The sequence below is a fragment of the Macrobrachium nipponense genome, chromosome 6, assembly GCF_015104395.2.
Source record: "Macrobrachium nipponense isolate FS-2020 chromosome 6, ASM1510439v2, whole genome shotgun sequence".
NCBI classification, from domain to species: domain Eukaryota; kingdom Metazoa; phylum Arthropoda; class Malacostraca; order Decapoda; family Palaemonidae; genus Macrobrachium; species Macrobrachium nipponense.
In genome coordinates, this window is record NC_061108.1 from 38,590,090 (window position 1) to 38,615,550 (window position 25,461).

Here is a 25,461-nt window from a genome sequence, read left to right on the forward strand (position 1 = left end):
TCAAACATGTATAGCGTTAAATAAAAACCACCTGACCAGCAGATAATATACCACTTCTAGCACTTCAGTTCAAAACAGGAGGGAGAGAGTTACCACCATGCCAAACGTATCTTTAACCACCATGACATACGTATCGTTTGTGGAGGGGGAAGGGGGGGGGAGAGAGAGAGAGAGAGAAGAGACTTATTTACAAGAGGGAATTGAAAGAGTTATTGTATTTCTTTAAAATACTCACATATGAATTTTTTAATTACAGTTATATTATTACTATTATATTATATCATTATTATTGGAAAATATTATTAAACTTATTATATACATGTACTATAAAAATGATCTCATCTCAGTAAAAGAGATATTGTGTAAATATGATTAAAATAATTGATGATTAAACACACCAGTCCCCAACCTCCCCTCCCCTCCCCTCTTGTCACATTACTTGACATATTTGACAGCTCTGGACTTGGGAGATTCTCTGGAGTTAGAAAGAAGAGGGGAAAGAATATAAAGAAAGAGGAAGGAAAGAATTTTTATTTGAAATTACAGTATTATTATTATTATTATTTTTTATTTTGGTAGAAGACCCTCTTTTAGGCAAATACTGTTAAAAAGGATGGCAGAATTAAGCGAGTTGATTTTATATATTGTTTTTTCTATTTTCCTTACAATCGCTTCTCAGGCTCAGCGATGTTTCTGAGTAACTGGCCAATATTCAATATTGGGAATTTTCAAAAATTGTAAATGCTGAAGGAATCTTTTATTTAGAACAGGATATCAGGTCCAGGTCAAGCAGGGGTCGTCGTCAGTGACGGTATTATTCCGTAAGCGTAGTTCAGTTCGGGCCAGGGTCGTCTTCGGATTAAGGGTGGGCTGGTGTTGTGCTGGTATAGCTGGTATTACGTGACGTTTCGACCTTCTCGTAGGTCATCTTCGGATGAGGCGATTGAAGAGACTGTAGCAGAAAGTTTGGCGGAACGTATTTATAGCGGCGGACGGACCTAGAGTTGCATTCTCATTGGTCGGGCCGGAGCCTCTTGGGCGAAGCCGTGGATCTCGCCTCGAAGGTCTTGGGGATTCTCTTGTGCGAGCGCCACAGTGGTGTGGCCTGGGGATGAACGTCCAGGAATTCCGTCTGTAGCAGGAATCGTATCAATCCTGTAGGGGCTCCTGATTATCTGGCATCGTCGGGGGGTCGCTCGCTGCTCTCCGGGCGGCGGTGGGAAGGAGAAACGTTTCTTGAGTTATATTTAAGTTTGGTTTCTCCTTACCTATATGAAGGGCTTCTAGGAGGCGCAGACGTCGGGGATCTGTTGTCTGATCTATTATTATGATATTAGGGATATATCATTTCTTTTTGTTATCCGTTTGTTATGAGCAGTCCTGGTGTGGTTGAATATGGCTCCTTCTTGGACGTGGCAGGAGATTCGCTTGGAGAAACGCATGGAGGTCATACCGACGTATTTGCCGAGGCATCCTCGGACGGGGCATGTGTAACGGTAGACCACACTCGTCTTCTTCAAGGGATCCTGCAGGGGCGCGAAGGGTTGTTTCTCATCATCCAGGCTGCTCGTCTTCTTCCTTTTATAATATATATTATTTTAATATTTCTGTCTGGGTCGGCGGGCCGCCTGTATTTCCGCCAAAAGTGTCTCCAGTATGCCGGCAGCGTTCGCGAGTGAGTGCTGAAGCGAAAAAAAAGTTTTTTTTTTTTTTAATCACAGCATGCTTAATTTTCAAGATTAAGAGTTAACTTTTGGCTCCTTTTTTTGACATTGCCTGAAATTTAGTATGCAGCCATCAGAAATGAAAACAAATATCATTATCATATATAAATATTGGAATATATGACAGCGCAAAAAAAAATTCATATATAATTATATAAAATCGCGCTGTGAGCAAAACAGTTAAAGCTAATGAGTTAATTATTTTTTTGTTGTATTGTACACTAAATTGCAATGATTTTGGTATATAACAAATTGTAAAACAAACAAAGCAACACAGAAAAAATATTATCACTATGATGCATGAATTCATAATACGCGGATGTAAAAAAAAAAACTTTTCAAAAATTTCACCATAAATCTAAATATTGTGCTAGAGACTTCCTGCTTGTTGCAGAATGAAGTTAATTGATTCAATATTACTAGACTGTAAGTGTTGTAGCTTACAATTGCAGTTTTCGACCATTTCGGTCGAGTTAAAGTTGACCGAAGGTGGAATTTTTTCTATTTATCATTATCAATATGAAAATATTTCAAAACTGTTAAAAGCTACAACCATGGGTTGTTTTTTGTTGTATTTTACATGAAATTGCACACATTTTAATATATAAAACTTTATGTAACGGATAATTTAAAATGGTGCAAACATTACGACAATCGGACGAAAAAATTTATGATTTTTTTGGAAGACTTACCGCGGAGACATAAGGAAAAAGTTTTTTTCATAAATTTACCATAAATCAAAATATTGTGCTAGAGACTTCCAATTTGTTGCAAAATAAAGGTAAATGATTGAATATTACTAGAATGTAATAGTTATAGCTTACAATTATGTTTTTTTACCATTTCGGTCGAGTCAAAGTTGACCGAAGGTTGAAATTTTGGCACTTATCGTTATTTATATGAAAATATTTCAAAACTGATAAAAGCTACAACGATGGGGTGTTTTTTTGTATTCTACATGAAATTGCACACATTTTCATATATGAAACTTTATGTAATGGCTAATTTAAAATGGTGCAAACATTACGACAATCGGACGAAAAAATGTCTGATTTTTTCGGAAGAGTTACCACATGGACGTAACGAAAAAGTTTTTTTCATAAATTCACCATAAATCGAAATATTGTGCTAGAGACTTCTAATTCATTGCAAAATAAAGGTAAATGATTGAATATTACTAGAATGTAAGAGTTTTAGCTTGCAATTGCGTTTTTCAACCATTTTGGTCGAGTCAAAGTTGACAGAAGGTTGAAATTTTGGCACTTATTGTTATTTATATGAAAATATTTCAAAACTTATAAAAGCTACAACCATGGTTGTTTTTAGTTGTATTCTACATGCAATTGCACACATTTTCATATATAAAGCATTATGTAACTGCTAATTTAAAATGGTGCAAACATTACGACAATCGGATGAAAAAATTTCTAATTGTTTTCGGAAGAGTTACTGCTCGGACTTAAGGAAATAGTTTTTTTCATAAATTCACCATAAATCGAAATATTGCGCTAGAGACTTCTAATTTGTTGCAAAATGTAGGTAAATGATTGAATATTACTAGAATGTAAGAGTTTTAGCTTACAATTGCGTTTTTCAACCATTTCAGTCGAGTCAAATTTGACAGAAGGTTGATATTTTGGCACTTATCGTTAATTATATGAAAATATTTCAAAACTGATAAAAGCTACAACCATGGCTTGTCTTTTGTTGCATTCTACATAAAATTGAGCATATTTCCATATATAAAACTTTATTTAATGGCTAATATAAAACTGTGCAAACATTACGACAATTGGACGAAAACATTTATGATTTTTTCAGCAGTTACCGCGCGGTCGTAGTTTTTTTTTTTTTTTTTTTTTTTTTTTTTTTTTTTCAAAAATTCACCATAAATCGAAATATTGTGCTATAGACTTCCAATTTGTTGCAAAATGAAGGTAAATGATTGGATATTACTAGAATGTAAGAGTTTTAGCTTACAATTGCGGTTTTCAACCTTTTCAGTTGGAGTCAAAGTTGACAGAAGGTTGAAATTTTGGCTCTTATTGTTATTTATATGAAAATATTTCAAAATTGATAAAAGCTACAACCATCGGTTGTTTTTTGTTGTATTCTACATGAAATTGTGCACATTTCCATTTATGTAATGGCTAATATAAATCTGTGCAAACATTACGACAATCGGACGAAAAATTTTTTGATTTTTTCGGAAGAGTTACCGCGCAGATGTAAGGAAAAAAGTTTTTTCATAAATTCACCATAAATCGAAATATTGTGCTAGAGACTTCCAATTTGTTGTAAAATGAAGGTGAAAGATTGAATATTACTAGAATATAAGAGTTTTTACAATTGCATTTTTCGACCATTTCGGTAGAGTCAAAATTGACCGAAGGTTGAAATTTTGGCACATCATTATTTATATGAAAATATTTCAAAACTGATAAAAGCTACAACCATGGTTTGTTAATTGTTGTATTCTACATGAAATTGCACACATTTTCATATACGGTAGTACCTCGAGATACGAAATTAATCCTTTCCGAGGCGCCCTTCGTATCATGAGGTTTTCGTATCTTGGACCACATTTTACATGTAAAATGGCTAATCTGTTCCAAGCCTTCCAAAAACACCCCATTAAATTTCATAATAAAGCTAAATTGACCTATAAATAATGAAATACTACAACAATTTGGACCATTCAATACCTCAAATTAAGACTATAAATGCAAACCTGTAAAATAAAGTGTATTTTGTGTACAAGAAATATTATTACTGTAACGTAAAATGTGGAAGTCTTACCTTGCGAGTTGAGGCTAACGTACATACGTAACTATCCAAGGAAGATTGCTTCTGCCTACGTACTTTTTCACAATGTTCCTGTGTGAGTCTTTTCGGGGGGTGTCTTCTAACAAATGATTGCACTTTATGAAAAGCGGTTTTAATTTTCTGCCGTTTTATTTTTTTATTTTATTTTATTTTTTTTTTTTTTTTTATGTAATATGTACGTACGTACTTTAAAAAAATATATGTACGTACTACAACGTTTTTTTGGGGGGTAATCTTCTACAGAAAATGATTGGCACTTTATGAAAAGCTGCTTTAATTTCTGCCTTTTTTTTTTTTTTTTTTTTTTTTTTTTTTTTAATACAGAATTTCAACTTTCTTTGTTTGCACCTTATGACTCTGCTGGCCCTGGTGTCCATCAAAACCCTGTTCAACCAAATGCTCTCTCTGCAACTGATTTGGGTACTGAATGTTCGGCTGCTGACCTTCAACATAAACTGAAGTGCCTTGATTATACGTACACTACATACTGGTATGCATGTTGTAAATGATTGGTCTACACCCCTCTGTTCAGCAGGAGTGGAGATTCTACCAACTTGCAAAGTTTCCAGTTATCCCATGAGAGACCTTGATCACTTATACCCATGTGAGAGATCTTGGTCACTTTTTTTTTTTAAATATTAGTATTTGATTACGTACACATTGACGATCCCGAAAAAACGAATACCGTGTGCATACTATAACAATGCTGGTACCGAGTGGCCGAGCACGCCACCACGTGTACATAGTAGATGCATGATGGGAGGGACGCTGGCCAATAGGAGAGAAGGATTTCATGGTCGCGACTAGCATCAGGAACCAATGGGAGAGCAGGAGGATGGTGGCGAGTCTACTAGTATACTAATGATGGCGCGCGCGGCGCGAGTTTTCAAAATTGTTATCCGGGCGAATCTCGGACTTTTAGAAACCTTTCGTATCTTGAAAACTTTTCGTATGTAGGGCCATTAAATTTTTCGTATTGGCTTTCGTATCTCAAGTTTTTCGTAAGTTGAGCCTTTCGTATCTCGAGGTACCACTATATAAAACTTTATGTAACGGCTGATATAAAATGGTGCAAAAATTATGTAAAAGTGATGAAATAATTTCTGAGATGTGTCGCTGAAGCTTTTTAGTGCGAGAAGAAAGAAATTCACGCTTGCGCGCCTGGGTAACGATTGTATAGAAAACAACAGCTTGATCCGTGAACTCCCAGTATCCCCCAAGGCACGTGATTCAAAAGTTTTTGCCTAGTAGGCCTATAACTATTTTTCCGTGAATTTTTTCAAAAAACTTTTTTTTCGTCGACATTTCGTACGTCGGTTCAACACCTGACAGGCAATTTTCGTTGACGTTTAATACGTCCAATCGGCGTTAAGGGGGCCGGCTGGCTAATGCCCTTTTTTTAAGGACAGGACTTTGATATTCATACCACTTAATAAGGTGACTTGGGAGATCTCCAAACCGCATATGATTTTCGCCTCTGACCTTCGGTTTTGTGACGCCAGGGCGATTTATCCCGAAAATAACCATTTTTCAAATTCTATCTCCTCCCTTGATATTTAATATTAAGACCTGGGATTACTACCATATATAGACCTGATGTAGACCTCCAATCGAATGAAGAGTTTTTTTTCTAAAAGTCATTTTTTTGCTAGATATGAATTTTTCAATATGGTAAAAAAATAAACCCTATAAATCAGGAGAAAAAAATTTATAAGAAAAATACGAAACAAAAATTGGAAAAAAGGGCTCTATTTGATTATTCTGTAATGTCTTTCTGAGTTATATACCAAATTCCAATGTTATAGCTTTAAAACTAAGTGAGAAGATAGATTTTGAAGGTCAATAAGTATAGTTTTGAGATACGGGCGTTCAAAGTTTTCCTTCGTATTTCTATAAAGACAATGTTAATAAATAATGATTATTATGAATGTATATTTCTTTTTTGTGTATTAATAAACCAAAACTATTTTATTTATCATAATTTAATCATAAATGATGATCCCTTTGCTCATATATCGCAGCCTGGGGCACTGCTTGAGGCAAGATGGGGCACTCCTTCCTACGCAATTCTCTCTCTCCCCTTCACTAAATCGGCTTATTACACCGAATTTTCTTCTGTATGTTAGCGATATCCTTGTATTTTCCTCTTTGGCATGATGAAATTCTTGCCCGAAACAAGATAAACAAACGAAAATGGAAGAGAATGTCAAGAGGTGAAACTCGAAGGCGTACTCTTTTTTTTACAAAGACAATTTGATAAATCATGATTATTATGAATTTCATATTCCATTTTGGGTATTGAAAAACCAAAACTTTGTTATTTATCATAAATGAAGATCTCTTTGCTCAAAGATCGTAGCCTTGGGCATAGTGTGACGTGTGCTGTCAAGCAAGACGGGGGCGTTACTAAGCAACCCTCCCCTCTCTCTTCACTAACTACGCATATATTATGATATTCTGTAATAATACTTGAGCGATTTTTCTTCGTCTGTATGTTAGCAAGATGTTTTCCTTGTCTTTTCCTCATTGGCATGATGAAATTCTTACCGAAACATACATAAACATACGTAAAAGCGGGCGAATGGCAGAGGTGAAATGGAACGTGCCGACTACTTGAAGTCTGTGATCGCACTAAATCAGGACTGACTTGGTAGCTGAGCCTGAAGTCTCCTTCTCGACTTGGGGAATGTCTACAGATGGCCATTTCTCCCAATTTAATTTTCTTTGACAATAATTATCAAAATTTACGATAATAGAAGAAATATTGCATTTTCTTGTACGGATCAATGTTTTAGGCTTATTGAGTTACGATAACTAATTACCCTGTAAACCTACGAAAGTAAGAGGAATTTTGACGAAGATTTCGTATACGTATTCTCAATTGCCATATGAAGCTCCTTGAATTTTTTCATGACTGCATTTTTCGCCCTATACCACCATATAGTTCCGGGGTCCGGTCCGGCCCCCTTAAAGGGGTTAAGATGCCAGAGGCAGTAGTCAAATTTTCAGGGTATATCCCATAGAGTTTATCAAAAGTAAAGTGCAATTCTATTCCCTTCATAGGGGCCACAACGTTTCGTCTGGAACTTCAGACATCCTCTTAGGCGGAGGTAGGTGATTGACTGAAGCGAGAGGGTGAGTCTGTCCGCTTTTATAGTGGTGGAGCAGCGGGGGCAGGGGCTTCATGCCGCTTCTTTTTCATTGGCTAATGAATGGCGAGCTTCTTTACGAATGGCTGCCTGGCTGCAGGATCAAATCAGTTCCTGAGTCATACCATCTTCTCAGCTGCGTGGCATGATGCCGGGCTTCATTTTGATTAGTCAGTGGCTGCGTGATGTCCGCTGGTATTACTGATAGTATTATGGTCGTCTTCGGTGTTATTTTCTTCTTGAATTGGGTCGTTTTCGGGCGGGAGCAAAAATGCCTCCTGCGTATTATTCATGGATGAGTAACGCCTCCAGAAGGTGCAGACGGCAAGGGTCAGGGGCTATCGCTATTATCCTGGTGTTGTGGATAATGCAGTCACAGGAGATTGTTTAGTGGGCAGTGATGGCCCCTTATTGGGCGTGACAGGAGATTCTCTTTGCAAGATGCATTGTAGTCATACCAGTGTACTTCCCAGGACTTTCTCAGGCGAGGCATATGCATTGGTATACTACGTTTGTTTGCTTGAGGGTCTCCTGATGGCGGTGAGGGGTTATTATTCATGATTAAATCTCTTGTTCTCCCAGTTTTGTAGTTTATTATAAAGTCCACCATCTTGCCGTCTTCAGTGGGGAGGATGTTCTTGATGATCTTCCTCATAGAGCTCCTCCACACACTACTCAGTGCATGAAGGCCTTATAATATATCTTGATGTTGATCTTCTTCTTTATTATTATTTGAAAATATTAATAACCACACTGGCAACTCGCTCCCCCTCCTGTCACATTACTTTACGTACATATTTTGACAGCTTGGGACCTCAGCTTTGTACCTAGATCTAAAAAGAAAGATGGGGTAGAATGGAAATTCCTTCATTCTTACAGTTTTTTAATGTATGAAGTTAGAATCTTACTGATTCACTTTAGTATTTTCTTTAATGAATTGATATTATTATTATTGTTTACTTTAATATAAATATTTGAACATTCATAAATCAATTTTTTATCATACAAAGAGAGAGAGAGATGATATTTTTGTATAATAAAAATGTATTTAGTCATGAAAATAACATCAAAATACACTAATTAGTGAATATTTATCATCGGAAAAACCAACGAATTGGCCAATTTCTCGCAAATAACGAGTATATACAGTGTGTAACATGATTTTATGTAAATATGTCAAGAAATTAAAGAAAAGGTAATTCTGAGCAGTAAATGTTCTGTAGACATATGCAATTTAAGGCGTTGTTTATCGATGAGGCGAATGTTGAAAATAACTGTTATCATTAAATGGCCAAGTAAGATAGCGCGCATGGGATGTCGGAGTACGCACAACTATGGGGAGGAGAGGGAGCTGATCACTTCATTTGTTACTCTTGCCTCGCTTTTCCGCCAAGACGTGTTCGAGTTACAAGTGCCAGATTCTTAATTCGTTTTGTGAGCAAGAAACTGGAGACAATGCCTTACTGTTCTAGTGAAGTGGAATATGCAGATATGATGTTTATTTATGGGTTTTGCAACAATGAATTCCACTGTCAATAAAAAGGAAATTGGCGGTTAGGCTGTTGCGATGTGAATAGAATACTTCCAAATCAATTGTATTATTTAGATACTGAACAAAGGGGAAAAATTGCATGTATCATTGAAACCTTCCCCCCCCCTTCTCCATCAGTGATATTCACTGGAATCTGATAAAGGAAAGAAAAGCAAGCCAAATGGAATCATCCCTTCATGAAAGATAGGCCTGTTCACTAAACACCGATCAAAGATTTAAAATGTATTTTCAAAAATCTCCCTTTCTCCATCAAAAGTATTCATCATACACCAGTCGAAAGGAAAAACACACTTAAGAAAGTGCTTTTGTCTCTGTCATATAAAAGAATGAGAACATTATAGAAAACTCACATTCTTCAGTCTTTCCTAAAAAAGGTAGTGCTTATATTCATGCAGTAATCGTAAGTCGTAAAAAAGCTGACGTTCAAAGTGCATAACCTCCCTACCTGGATTCCTTTGTCGTCATGATTACTGCCATTATCAGTCAATTAGCATAGACCTAGTAGTCCTGGCTACTGCTTCAAGAATTGCATGATATTTATACTACTTTCTTGATACATAAAGCTAATCATTAAAATTAGAATAGTGAAGTCTGTTCACAGGAGATTTACTAATTGAAGAGACTGTAATGTTACATTTTTCAAAAACCTGCTAGAAAAAACTCATAATTAGACTAGCAATCCAGTTGCTTAACCCTTAAACGCCAATTAGACGTATTAAACGTCGACAAAAATTGTCTGTTGGGTGCCGAATTGACGTATGAAACGACGCAAAAAAGTTTTTTTAAAAATTCAGGGAAAAAGAGTTATAGGCCTACTTGGCAAAAACTTATGTATCACGCACCTTGAGAGATGTTGGGAGTTCACGGATCAAGCTGTTGTTTTGTTTACAATCGTTACCCAGGCGCGCAAGCGCGAATTTCTTTCTTCTCACACTAAAAAGCATCAGCGACACATCTCGGAAATTATTTTGTGACTTTGACATAATTTTTGCACCATTTTATATTAGCCGTTACATAGAGTTTAATATATGAAAATGTGCGCAATTTCATGTAGAATATGTACAACCAAAAACAACCCATGGTTGTAGCTTTTATCAGTTTTGAAATATTTTCATAGAAATAACAATGTGCCAAAATTTCAACCTTCTGTCAACTTGACTCTACCGAAATGGTCGAAAAATGCAATTTTAAGCTAAAACTCTTATATTCTAGTAATATTCAATCATTTACCTTCATTTTACAACAAATTGGAAGTCTCTAGCACAATATTGCGATCTATTGGGAATTTATGAAAAAACATTTTCCTTACAACCGCGCGGTAACTTCCGAAAAAATCATAAATTTTTTTGTCCGATTGTCATAATGTTTGCACCGTTTTATATTAGCCGTTACATAAAGTTTTATATATGGAAATGTGTGCAATTTCATGTAGAATATAACAAAAAACTACCCATGGTTGTAGCTTTTATCAGTTTTGAAATATTTTCATATAAATAATGATAAGTGCTAAAATATCAACCTTCAGTCAACTTTGACTCGACTGAAATGGTCGAAAAACACAATTGTAAGCTAAAACTTATATTCTAATAATATTCAATCATTTACCTTTATTTTGTAACAAATTGGAAGTCTCTAGCACAATATTTCGATTTATGGTGAATTTAAAAATAAAAAACTTTTTCCTTACGTCCGCGCGGTAACTCTTCCTAAAAAATCAGACATTTTTTCGTCCGAAAGTCGTAATGTTTGCACCGTTTTATATTAGCCGTTACATAAAGTTTATATATGAAAATGTGCGCAATTTCATGTAGAATACAACCAAAAACACCCCATAGTTGTAGCTTTTAATAGTTTTGAAATATTTTCTTATAAATAACGATGTGCCAAAATTTCAACCATCGGTCAACTTTGACTCGACCGAAATGGTAAAAAAAACGCAATTGTAAGCTAAAACTATTACATTTTAGTAATATTCAATCATTTAACTTTATTTTGCAATAAATTGGAAGTCTCTAGCACAATATTTCGATTTATGGTCAATTTATGAATAAAACTTTTTCCTTACTTCCGCGCGGTAACTCTTCCGAAAAAATCATAAATTTTTTCAACCGATTGTCGTAATGTTTGCACCTTTTTAAATTAGCCATTACATAAAGTTTTATATATGAAAATGTGCGCAATTTCATGTAGAATACAACTAAAAACAACCCATGATTGTAGCTTTTATCAGTTTTGAAATATTTTCATATAAATAACGATAAATAGAAAAAATTCGACCTTCGGTCAACTTTGACTCGACCGAAATGGTCAAAAACTACAATTGTAAGGTACAACACTTACGATCTAGTAATATTCAATCAATTACCTTCATTTTGCAACAAACTGGAAGTCTCTAGGACAATATTTCGATTTATGGTGAATTTTTTATAACTTTTTTTTTTTTACGTCCGCGCATTACGAATTCATGCATCTTGTTGTGATAATATTTTATCTGTGTTGCTTTGATCGTTTTACAATTTGTTATATACCAAAATCATCGCAATTTAGTGTACAATACAACAAAAAATAATTAGCTCATTAGCTTTAACCGTTTTGCTCACCGCGATTTGTATACAATTATATATGAAATTTTTTTTTTCCTCATATATTCCAATATTTGTACTATATAATAATGATATTTTTTAATTTCTGATGGTTGTATACTAAACTTCAGGCAATGACAAAAAAAGGAGCCAAAGTTGAACTCTTAATCTTGAAAATTAAGCGTGCTGTGATTTTTAAAAAAAAACTATTTTTCCGCTTCGGCACTCACTCGCGAACGCCGCCGCATACTGGGGACACTTTCGGAAATACCGGCTCGGCAATTAAGTGTTAATGCACTTCATCAACCCCATCCCTTTATCTCCCTTTGCCCTGACTACTCTGACATCGCGTACGCCATGTTGGTGTCAAGGAAAACTGGCTATTTTAAAAATTTGCCTTACTTGTAAAAAAAACCTTTAAATGCATATGTCTATAGAACAGTTTTGGTTCAGAATGACCTTTTCTTTCACTTCTTGAAATATTTGCATAAACTCGTGTTACACCCTGTATATGGTCCAAAGAAAAATCCGCAAATAGGTGAGTTGGTAAAACAAGAAAGAAAACAGTTAAGATAAAAACTTGGTTATAAAAAAATTAGTACCACTTTTAAGATTGTGAGCACTAAAGGCAGTGCAGCCAACCTAAAAAATAATTATAGCAAAAATGTGGATAATATTTGACTTCTCCTCCTATGGATATTAAGTAAATGCATATATACATATATAAAGGTATAAGCCACGAGGGAAAAATAAACAACGGAGTTTCCGCAAGATCTTTTGACGTTCAAACGTTCAAAAGTAAAGGACGTTTGAACGTCGAAAGATCTTGCGGAAATTCCGTTGTTTATTTTTCCCTCGTGGCTTATACCTTTATTTATGTACGTATCACGTTCCAAACTTTCATGATTTAGTTATACATATACATACATACATACATACTGCACATCTGGTGAGTACATTTTCCATAAAGAGAAGAGGATTCCAGAGCAAATTTCCCTTACTAAATATACGTATTATGCTTAGAAATGTTTACCATATCTCAAAAGTGTATTTAGCTTTTGAAATTTTTGAGAATGAAATTGATTGTTTTGCCAGAATTTCTTGCTTTGACTATATTTTTTTGTCTGGTTTATATACAAGCAGTCCTCTGTTATCATCAATCTGGTTTTTTTGTGGCCTGTTTAGCAATGACGATAACTGGATTTTCGGTGCCAAAATGTGCCAATGTCCACTTATCATGCTGATATCTGGTTATTGGTGCTGATAACTAGGGATCAGTGCTGTTATCACCGATTTTCGGTTATTGTCACCTCGTCAGGAACAGAACACCCTGCGAATAATTGGGGACTGTCTGTATATTGGTTTTTAATTCTATTTTGTCATATATATTTATATTTATTTTCATATTTCTCAAAAGTCAAAATTAGTTTTACTTCTGACATTTCTCATGATTTCCATTGATCATCAGAATTTGTTTTATTTCTTGAGATTGCTTATACTGTTACTAGAACAAGCTTATACTGTTACTAGAACAAGATGGTATGATACGATACACTTTCCATTTTCTTACAGCTCGGATGAAGAAGGTGAGGTCAAGGAAGATGAAGAGACACCAAATGGTGCTGCCCCAACTATTCTACGCCCTCACCCATTTGCAACAGTTTCAGTAATTAATCCAGATGAAATTCCAGATGTACCCAAAAATAGGTTTTTGTACCGGGGTGGGCCTGAAAAGGATGGAGATCAAATGCGAATTGACAGAGGCAGAGAAAGAGTCAGAGCTTACACCAAAAGTGGGCGCAAAGTCAAAGGACGAGGATCTTTGGTAAGTGTTTACCAGTTTTTTAACAGCTGCAATGCTTGGATAACATCAGTGCTTTTAAAAATTTTCATTGGGAATATAATATCCTAACTTGCAGTTGCAAGAAGTTGCTTTTATTAACTGTATCCCAAGTTTTGAAGTATTTTAGCATAGTCGAGAAAATAAATTAGATATAGAATATTGCTTTGGTAATGATCTTGATATGGGACTGCCAGAGATAAACTAGACATATTCATCTTAGTAACAAAGATTGTAAGCCTGTTATTGTTTGAGATTTTTGTGTGAGGTAAAATCCTGTTACTAGTAAAGGTTTTTTTTCACTTATTCCCTGCTTGTATATTGATTGTCTTGTGAGAAGTGCATCAAACAAGTGTGAGAAATTCCAGAAGTTAAGACACCTTTGTGGTTATTGATAAATTACAATGACCTGATCTCAGTCATTTTTGGGTTCAGGATATGAAGGAAAAACAGGAGACAGAGATAAGTTTACGTGTATGATGTAGGGCATGCAAAAATAATAATCAAGGAAATATTTAACACAGGTGTATTCTTCTTAGCTACACAAGTGGCCTTTACTTTTGCTTGTAATTATTACTTTAACTATACTAGTGCACAACCGGACGGCAGGTTAGACTCTTATTGACACACATGGTGATACACGTCTTTGTGTGGCAGCCAACGGGAACAGGACTGACTGTGGGTGCGGGGCACTGGGCACTTGTCTCGACCTAGTCTGTCCCGTATGGGGCCCGCTAATGAACTGAACTGTATTTCAAATGCCCCATTCACACAGCATTGTTATGCAAGAAGCTGATGGTTATTCTGGCTCCTCAGACACAAGGGCCAATCAAGAATGGATATAAAGAGGTGATGCGTGGCACTCTTTTGAACTGCCCAAGCCATGCCAACTTGTAACTTCTTTGATGGTTGACTTGTGTTGTCGCGCACACAAGGTATCACTTTAATGGTTTCATGGGACTTCAGAATATCACGGAAAAGGCCTATTCAAAACTCTATTGAAACAGCTCATTACTCCCTCCCCAGTTCTTGTGTCCCGCAAGACATACACTGATCTTATGATTTGCGTATTGTTGTTGTTCTTTGAGTGCCGTACCGTCCAGTTTGTGCAAAATCTAAAACTATTAGGGTAGGGCCATTTGGCGTGTTACAAACACAAGTTACAACAAATGAATCTCATGTCTCACAATGTCATACAGAAAAACAAATTTAGGTTCACTGTCAATAATATCAATGAAAAAATGGATAGTCACAGCTCCAGTTCGAAAAAGCTTCATCATAAAAAAAATTCACATGGTATGAGTCAAAAATGAACGTTACTCATAAGAAATTTTGTAAAAGTAGAAGAAATGTTACTGAATTCCTTCTGGACCACAATAAAAACAAAATGAAAAATAAAAATTCAAAGATTACACACAAAATAACTTTCAATTTCAAAATAATCTTACATTCCCACATCATCGATGGAAGATCACAAATTTCTGACAAAGCATAAATAGCATTGACAATGATATGAGATTTTGGACACAGTATAATTGGCATCAATAGAAATTTTAAAAAATTAGATGCATTGCAATAAAATGTGTTTAATATGACTTGAAATGGAATGAAAAATAATCATGCAATAAAAAACAATACAATTATGAACACAGACTCACTCATTATATGCTTGGAACTGTAGCAAAATGTTTAAAAAAAATTAGACATCAATTTCTCAGCAATAACTGACATGAAACAAAAGTGCATAATCATGGTTTTATTATTCTGTGTTCACTTTGTGAAGGACACATTTACTCGTGACCTGCGCTGGTATGCTATGCAATGCACCTACACGCACTTACAAATTATGTGGATAATTTGCTTTATTGAAGAGGGGGGAAAGGGTGGCACAACAGGTTACTTTTTTTTTATGAAGAATTTATCTTGTGCATGTTCAGAAAACAGTGACTTGTCAGTCAACTCCTCACTCACTAGCTAACACATACACACTCAACACATGCACACTTCCATGGCACTCGCTCAACACATTCACAGACTCACTTGCCTCTGTTTTCAGTGTGACTCACCCACAGGTGTAACTGAAACACTTAACTCTATGCATCGCAGTTCCTCTCTCTCTCTTTGGCACGTGCCTTACAGTACTCTTGGGAAGAGCATTGGCTACTCTTATTACTCCCTTTTATATATATATATATATATATATATATATATATATATATATATATATATATATATATATATATATATATATGATACGATCAATCCCCACAACGTCAACTAACAGTTGCTCGATCCTATGATCTTGTTGAGAAATTAATATTCTTAAGGACATTTCTGTATCGGGGATAAATTACAATTTGTTCTCACTTTGTCATCAAATTTAAGAATTACTACTCTTCCCCAATGAAATTCAGACTACTCTTTCAACAAATATATCAGTCATGTTACTTTACTCAAACATTCTTTAATGAACTTACGTTAATAATTCTGTCTTTAAATCTTAATCACAATTTTTCGATGGGGACAGATGGGATGTATTGTTGTTCATGATACTTTAAATGTGATCAGAACATGGCCTAAGAGAACCATCCCTTTTTTTCTCTCTCTTATTTGTTATATACATTTTTTCTAATGTTACTTTTGACAAATTCCATATCTGCATTTCCCTAACACATCATGCTACTGATTACACTACTAAAGGCTACACAACTCGTTCATTGTGCTGTCAAACTACTACTAATATTACTATCAGTGACAATTTTTAGCAATCACGAGAGCGGGTAGGGAGATGGCTTCTAGGCGGGGCGAGGTCTCCCACCTCTGGGGGTGTGAAGGGGATACCCTATGAGGATTGGGGATGTGATGAGAGGGGATACCCTCTCATCACATCCCCAATCCCACAGTGTCCCAAGAGTCTATCCTGTACTGTCCTTCTCTCTCTGCCATACAGCTGAGATGTTCCCATTTTCTATGCAATTTGCTCACAGGTCAGCTGCTCTATTAGTGCCAGCAGCGGTGACTGCGGTTTGTTACTGAAGCTATTAGTTGGCTTGTATCTTCTTTACATCATGCCTGTATTCTCTCGCTGGTTGCTGGCTGTCATCTGACGTCTATCAGCTATTCCTAATTCTAACATCGCACTGTCCTATCTATACCTTAGGCAGGTATTGTGACTTCCTTCACATGTCAAGGTAGGTAAGGGAACTTCTGCACTATTCACCTTAACACCATCCCTCTACTCTTTAATAGGTCGCGATCAGAAGTAGGAGTGGACTTCCCCCTTCCCACAGGGTCATGGGGGAGAGGCTCTGGTCAACCTCTCTCTGTTCCATCATTCTTGACTCATGGTTGGGAAGGTTGTCTTCTACTCCCCTACTTCTCAGGGGTGGGGATTTGCATCCCTTCCTGCACAACAAGACAACAAGGTGTCCCTTGCTCCCGGGCACTGCATAACAGTCCCGCATGGCACTGGGGGTAACCAGGGGTACCATCCCGGCGTTACCTCCATGCCACCTCCTGCTGCCACCTTCCGTCCTTCCTGATGAGGCTGGACTGCTTGCCATCTCTCCGTTCAAAACACTTTCATTACTCCTCTACTTTGTCTGCTACACGGGTCGGTACCGGTGGCGGGGAGGGGGTCACAAAGGTTGCTCAGGTGCCACCACCGCGGCATCACCAGCGTTTGAATTCTGCGGGCTTGGCACTGTAACCATCAATTTTGAATTCTCCCACACTTGTCTTTGTCACGAACAGATTTTCCTAATATATTGTTAATACGTACTTTCTCCAATTCGAATTCTCTCTCCCGCCCGTTCATCACCGATTTCGGTCGCGAAACTGTCTAACAGCAGTAATTTAATAACGATTTCTGCGATCGTACTCTGTCTGTCTGATTAGCACTGCGCATTTCGAAATTGTAGGGTGTGATTGTACACTGTCTTTCTGGTTAGCAATATGTATTTTGAAATCATAGGGTGTGACTGTACACTGTCTTTCTGGTTAGCACTGTGCATTTCGAAGTAGGGTGTGTGATTGTGCACTGTCTTTCAGGTTAGCACTACGCTTTTCAAAAGCATGGCATATGATTATACACTTGTCTTTCTGGTTAGCACTGCACTTTTCGAAATTTTAGGGCCAATCGATTTATTCCCGTTCTTAGCATTATCCGCCACTTTTCTGCTAATTGCTTTATCCATAACTATTTTTATCCAGTTCGTTCGTTTCACCATTTCCTTCGTCATCGCCGTCCATTGAACTTTCTCTCGTTTCCATGTTTCTTTCACTTCATATTACTATTTGTCGGCTAAAATGATTTAACACTAACATTTGTTTGACACCTCATAAGACCTCACAAGTTCCTTATAAGAACTGAAGAACCCCACAAGACTCACAAGACTCATCAGGACCCCACGACTGACACCAAAATTATATGGCCTGATCTCGGTCATTTGTGGGTTCAGGATATGAAGAAAAAACAGGAGAGAGATAAGTTTACATGCATGCAATGTAGGACATGCAAAAATAATAATCGAGGAAACATTTAACACAGGTGTATTCTTCTTAGCTACACAGGTGGCCTTTACTTTTAATTGTAATTATTATGTTAACTAAACTAGTGCACAACTGGACGGCAGGTTAGACTGTTATTGACACTCATGGCGATAGATGTTTTAGTGGCGGCCGAAGGGAAGGGGACTGACTGTGGGTGCGGGGCACTGGGCACTCATCTCGACCCAGTCTGTCCCGTATGGGGCCCGCTAACGAACTGAACAATGTTTCAAATGCCCTATTCACACAGCATTCTTATGCAAGAAGCTGATTGGTTATGCTGGCTCTTTAGACACAAGGGCCAATCAAGAATGGACACAGAGAGATGCGTGGCACTCTTTTGAACTGCCCAAGCCACGCCAAATTGTAACGTCTTTGGCTGTTGACTTGTGTTGTCGCACACACACTCAGTATCACTTACAACGGTTTCATTGGACTTCAGAATATCACGGAAAAGGCATATTCAAAACTGTATTAAATCAGCTCAACAGTAAGTCCCATATACACGGAACTCCAATTTTGGAACATTAAAATATGTGAACCTGCATGTGCAAGTAAAGTACTTAATGGCTATTTGAATACAGTAATACCCCAAACTTATGTGAGGTTAGGTTCCACACCTCCTCTCGCAAGGGGAATTTTCTCTTATGATTGGCACTGTCTCGTAAAATGCTAATAAAAGGATTTTGACAAAGGAAAAATCTATTTCTGGGGGAAGACCTGTGTCGCCCGGTGAAAAATCCCTGTAGCTCATTTTTCAAGTATAAATATATCCTAAATATACCAAAGAAAAAGCTTACATGGTATGCTGAAGTTACTACCCTCAGTGGAGCACCCTGAAGGGTGTCGGTATAAGTAAAGGGCGAAGTGGATTACTATTCACAGATCCTCTGGCACTTAGAAGATTCCCTCTTAAAAATCCCTCTGCGGTGGGAGCCGTTCCAAGCATCCCCCGCCTCACCCTCCACTCGCTACTACTACTAATACCCACGCGCTACCTCATTCCTGGAATATACCTCCAGGCTTGGATTGGCCAAGGGTGGGGGAAAGCAAGGCGAAAGAGAAAAAGGGCTGGGTTCACCAGGCGACACAGGTCTTCCCCCAGAAATAGATTTTTCCTTCGTCAAAATCCCTTTTCTGGGTTCGACCTGTGTCTGCCGGTGAAAACATATGAGAGAATTCCATCCAAGCCAAATAGAAATCAAACCAGTATATTGAAATTGAATTTAATGTCTAAACTTAATGTAGAAAATAAACTTATATACTACTTAAACTATGGCTTAAACTATGACTTCAGAGCAATATTTACAAGAACTGGTAATGCTAAAGTACAACATGGTACCCAAATTAACTGGACGGATATGTACAGATTGGACGTAAAACAATCATGGCTTTACGACCAATATCACAGTAATATATACATAAGTTCCTGGGGCGGGATGGCCAAGGACCAGCCCGGTCTGGAAGAGATAGGTTGGTGGGGAATACGAGCGAGTCAGGCAGGAAGGAGAGAGTATTAGGGAAAGGGAAACAGAAGGGCTAGAAGGAAGTCTATAAGGCACAATTATTCGGGGGAAACTATGCTTCCCGCTGCCACTGTTGGGAATTTAAGGGCCTCTATATTTTTGAGATAGTGGCGTTTAAATACTGCTGGAGATTTCCAACCCGTGTACTTCTTCAGGTCCTCAAAGTTCATGTTTTGAAAATAGTTAATAGAGGTGGCTACTGCCCGGAAGTCATGGACATGTGGGACTGAATCTGGATTGGCTTGTTTAATAAAGTATAGTATTTGTTGCCTAATACCTTTCAGAGAAATTGTCCCACCTTTCTCTCTCATAAACAGAGGGCCTGAAGTCTTTTGAGAATCCTGGCTAGGAAGGATTTCAGTGTATTAACCGGATACAATGATGTGTCCTGCATAAGAGGGAGAATTTTAATTTTCCAAGGAGTCCACCTGTTTTGTGGGTCCTCGTTTTTAGCCAGAAATTGCCGATCGGGTGATAGCAGGACTTCACCTGATGGGAGGAATTCAATATGGCCTGGATTCCTGGAGAGAGCTGAGAGTTCAGATATTCTGACTCCTGAGGCTAGGGCCATCAAAAATAATGTTTTCCTAAGAAGGGTTAGATATGGGGCATGCCTCATTGTTAGAGTCCAGAGGCAAGTCTAAGGACATCATTCAGGAACCAGGAGACCGACTGGGGGCGATCTGCTGGTCTCAAGCGGGCCGCATGCTCTAGGAATCTAGGAGAGTATGCGTCTGATAGGTTAATATTAAAACCTACCTGGAAAATCTTCCGTACTGCTGATTTTACCGTAGTAATCGTACTGGCGGCTAGATTCTTCTCGAAGAGAGATCTAAAAAATGAGATGGCCAAATTTGTGGTCATCTCGTGAGCATCTGAGTCCTTCAGAAAGTTAGCTAATTTCTTAACTGCTGAATCGTATTGTCCAATGCTTGCATCCTTCTGAGCTGTAAACTTCATATAGTCCATAAAGTTAGGGCACTCAGAATTCTTGAGGAAGCTGACACAGTCTGAGTTTGTACTCCTGCGTCAATCCCGGATGGGGGATCGTCTGGGCCTGAGACTCAGTTCTAGAAGAAGTGGATACCAGTTGCTCTTTGGCCAGTCAGGTGCTACTAGGGCTACCTGGCCTGTGAAGGATCTTAGTTTGTGTAAGACCTCATCAGAAGATTCACTGGTGGAAAAAGGTAGATTTTCTGCCAGTTTGTTTCATTTTACGGACATTGCGTCTGTGGCGAATGCTAGTGGTCTAGTTTTGGAGCCACGTAGCAGAGTAGTTTGTGGTTGGCTTCCGTGGCAAAAAGGTCTACTTGAAGGCCCTGAATTGATTGCCAATCCACCGGAAGGAATCTTCATCCAGTGACCACTCTGACTCCATCGGAGTGACATTCCTGACTCCTGCTAGGTGAACTGCTGATAGGTGCCATTGGTTCTTATCTGCCAGCAAGAAAATCACCAGAAGAACGTGATTCAACTTGCTTTGACCTGTTAGCCTCCTCTGTTTACGCAGGGACTACTATTAGACTGTCTGAGCCCCAGTCTTATATGTTTCTTCTTGGCCGGAGACAGGACGTTTCAGGGTCAAGAACACTGCCATTGCTTCCAGGATATTGATATGAAACTAGCGTAATGTCTCCATGTTCCTTGTACCTTCTTGTGCTGAGAATACCCTCCCCACCCACTTAGGGATGCATCCGTGTGGATAGTTAAAGACAGAGGGAACTGAAGAGGTACTGACTTGGACAGGTTCCGGTGATCCGTCCAAGGACAGAGCCTCTTTGTCAGAATAGGCGGAATCACTGAAGACCTGTCTCCGAGTCTGATATTGGCTCTTGATCTCCAGACCCGATTGATATCCTTCAATCTGGCCTTTAACAGGACGTCCGTCACGGACGCGAACTGTAGCGAACCTAGAATCCTTTCTTGGGCCCGGTGAGAAGCTTTCTTGCACTTTAGAAAACGCTTCGTGGCTTTTGCTATCTCTTTTGCCTTCTTGATTGGGAGAGGTAGCTCGTGTCTGTTCAGGTCCCATTGGATTCCCAGCCACTGGAAACGAGAAGCTGGGGTGAGGCTGGATTTCTCCCTGTTTATCTGGAATCCTAGTGATTCCAGAAACTGCATTACCTTGTATGTTGACCTGCGGCATTCCTCGACACTGGTTGCCCAAATGAGCCAGTCGTCTAGGTAAGCTACCAACAGAATGCCCTTCGTCCTTAGGACTTGTACTATCGTCTCTCCTAGTTTGGTAAATATCCTGGGCGCAATGTTGATCCCAAACGGCATGACTTTGAATGAGTAAACCTTTTTGTTTCCCTAGTTTGAACCCTAGGTACGGAGAGAAGTTCCTTGCTACCGGAACGTTATAGTAGGCATCTGTAAGATTGATAGAGGTGGTGACGGCCCCACGGGGAAGTAAGGTCCGAACTTGCTAGGTGGTTAGCATGCAGAACTTGTCGCTGCGATTGTACAAGTTGAGACGGGACAAGTCCAGAATCACACTTCTTTTGCCTGAGTCTTTCTTGGGGACACTGAACAGACATCCCTGAAATTTTATGCGCCCCACTTTCTTTATTGCTTTCTTCTGGAGGAGGTCCGTGGTATAGTCTATCAGGTCCACCGTAGGTTTTTGATAAAAGGTGACTGGTGGAGGAGGCCCTTTCTCCCAACTCCACCCTAAGCCTTTCGAGACTATACTGTGAGCCCATGGACTGAAGGTTCAATGGTCCTGGAAAAAATACAGCCTCCCTCCTACCTGCGGACCCTCACTGGTTGGGTGCAGGTCTGGAGCCTCTGCCTCCATGGAAGCCTCTTCCTCTTGCTCCGCCACGTAGTCGTGGCCACCTCTGGCTCAACTACTTCCGGCATGCCTACTATAGGAGCGAAAGAGATCTCTCGCTTCATAGGTAGGGTTAAAGGCCGGGGAAGTTACTATGGCCGAAGAGGTAAACGGCTGTGGGGCTGACGGAGTTTGTACTAAGACAAACTGCTGTTGGGGGTGCGCTTTTGAGGTGGAAGGTTTTCCGACCTGGGAAAATGGCACTGCTTGTACGATTGCTTGTGGCCGAGAGCCCTGGTAAGGGTTATATCTCCTTGCCTTCTTCTTGGTTTTTTGATTGGTGTCCGGACCCTTCAAACTGATGTTTGAAGGGGAGACCCCAGCGAGCCCGAAGGCTCTGGTTTGCCCTGGATGCCTCCTGGAGGATGTTGGTAACTTCCTCCTTTGGGAAAAGGTTTTCTCCCCAGATAGAAGATCTGATGAGCCTATGGGGCTCATGTTTTATGGAGGCACCCGCTAAGACGTGCTTCCTACAAGCGCGCCTTGCCACAACAAAATTGTACAGGTCTGACTGGAACATTTGTAAAAGCGCCTTAGTCAGAACCCTGAATACTTGCTCCTCATTGTAGGTGGACGCTACAAACTCCGCCGCAGTGACGGAGTTGATAGACCTTGCCAGTCTGGTCTTTGCCTCGAACTCCGTTTTCACTAGGTGATCCGGAATCTTAGGCAATCTCTCAGAAAACAGGTCGGAAGTGCAGTCCGGGTCGAGTGGTAAACGTCGCCGGAGCGTCCTTCCAAAAGTCTGGTCCTGTTGGAAAGAGAAGGAGGTAGCCTCCATCTCCCTCAATACTGGAAGCGGCTTGTCATTTGCCGCAGCTTGTAGTGTTTAAATCCGCCACCTTAGATGTGTATGGTGACGGAACGCCGTCCGGGGTCACAAACATCGTGGAGGAGCCTTTATGTGGCGTTAACTTCGTGATGATGCAACCCCATTCGGACAAGGTGCGGACCCAGGTGTTTTGAGCCTGCTCTCTCGGGAAGATAACCGTCTCCTTGGGGACTTTATCTACCCGGACCAGCGCATGTTGGGCCAGTCTCACAAACCCAGGGAATGGGAATTGGAGACCTGGAGGAAACAGCTTGAAGTCCTCAATCGGCCGGGTTCCGCACCCTTCAATAATAAGTTTCTCGTCCAAGAACGGGGCATGAAGTGCTAGCCTTCAAGGATTCTCCTTATCAAAAGGAGGAAGCTTGGAAGCATCCGGTACCATCATAGACAGGGCCAGAGTACCGAAGTGAAGGAGGCCGGAGAGAGCATATCCTCCAAAGGCTTTATCATCTCGGTCAGAGACGTAAACGCCTGACCGGAGGCATCCGGGGCTGAGGCGAGGCGCATTGCCTCGAGCCTTTGATCTATGACCCCACTAACCTTTGACACAGAAGGCTAGTGAGGCTTCTAGGTCAACACCATCTTCCGCCGCCCTAGGACGTGGAACTTGTAAACCTATTCCCGCAGTAGGGCGAACGGTTTAGGGCAGCAGGCAATTGGGTAGAGGTCGACGGCTGTGGAGCCGAGGACAACTCCGTCGCTGCTGGTGGAGCTGGCTTTGTGCCTTTCTTCAAGGTTTTTGTGTTAAAATTTTTACTTTTGGGAGTGACAGAAAGTGCTCCCGCAGCAGGAGGGGTGGGCTTAGAGAAGCCCAGGAAGGAAGAGGAAGAAGGAGGAGTAGGACTAAGCAAAAGACTCGCTTCGATTACCTCCCCACCTACCTGCTCTTCCGTGACCATAGGCTCTAGGTTTATATTGATGGCCGCTACATCGTCCATCAGGTCCTGGTCGTCAGTGGCCGGTGTGGTCGCCAATCGGATGGCTTCAATCAGCGGTTCAGCTACCTCCACTGGCACCGCTGTGGTGGCTGTTGCCCCCTGGAAAAGTAGAGCACAAAGTCCTGCATCCAGCACGTATGGCTGTCCCTTTGGGGCATTCTTGCCAAAGCCGGCCACCCACTTCCTCATGTTGGTCTTCACTTCGTGGCGGGTCGCTGGATCGGCCTGTCAGGGAGGAATCGTATTAGTACAATGCCTGGAACAAAATCCAATATACATCTTATTAAGTTTATTTGACATGACTTAAACACAAATGGTGTAGTGAAGAAACTTACATGCTCATCAACTAGAGAGGACACTATCTCATAGCACACCGTACACGCGTCGGGGTGCCAGACCATGTAGCTCTCTAGCTGTAAGACGCGGCAGTTAGCGTGAGAGCGGCACACTACATGGCCATACAGCTTGCCTAGGGAGGCGGGGCACCCTCTGCCTGGCACCGGACCATCTGTAATGGAAATTGATTATGAGTACCGAACTTCGGTAAGCAACGGAGAGAGCATGCACCTTAATCTAGATAGCCGGACCTAGTTGATGAATTCCGCCGACGCCATGAATTAGGACGGAATAGAGAACTGGCAATGTATTTCTTAATGCTCCGTTGCCGAGTGTGGGGTGAGTCACACAGGCCTGGTCATTATAGGACCGGAGCTATGGGGGGGTGGTGCGAAGCTCCGTCTGCTAGCTGAATCGCTCCCCCAAACTCTCTTGTAATGCAGGAGGAAAGGGGCTGGTGCGGGGGGAGTCAGTAGGGTATACACCTCTGAACCTGCACGCATTAATTTAAAGGGAGCGAAGCTCCCGCCCGAAACCTCCCGAGTGAGAAGGATTGGAGAGAGAAGCAACGAGTGATGGAGCTGCTATAATGAATGCTCCGGAGCTACCTCCGCCGACTGGTGCGGTACCACTTGTGAGTCGGCGGCGTCTACTCGGAGACACACGGGGTGGTATATAAATAATAACACTACACCACTCCCTCCCCCCTTATTTCACAGTCCTCCCATCCCCCTCTAGTAAGAGGGGGGGGTTAAGAATGTGGCGCTTGTGG

General features: G+C 39.8%; 1 protein-coding gene across 2 annotated transcripts in view; it reads left to right on the plus strand.

Moving 5' to 3' along the window:
• LOC135216034 (peptidyl-prolyl cis-trans isomerase G-like) overlaps positions 1 to 25,461 on the plus strand; it is a 303,915-nt gene that overhangs the window by 191,769 nt on the left and 86,685 nt on the right. For both annotated transcript variants that reach the window (XM_064250978.1, XM_064250977.1), the window contains exon 8: positions 13,406 to 13,658. In XM_064250978.1, the coding sequence (XP_064107048.1) occupies positions 13,406 to 13,658 (253 nt within the window). The remainder of the gene's footprint in view (positions 1 to 13,405; positions 13,659 to 25,461) is intronic.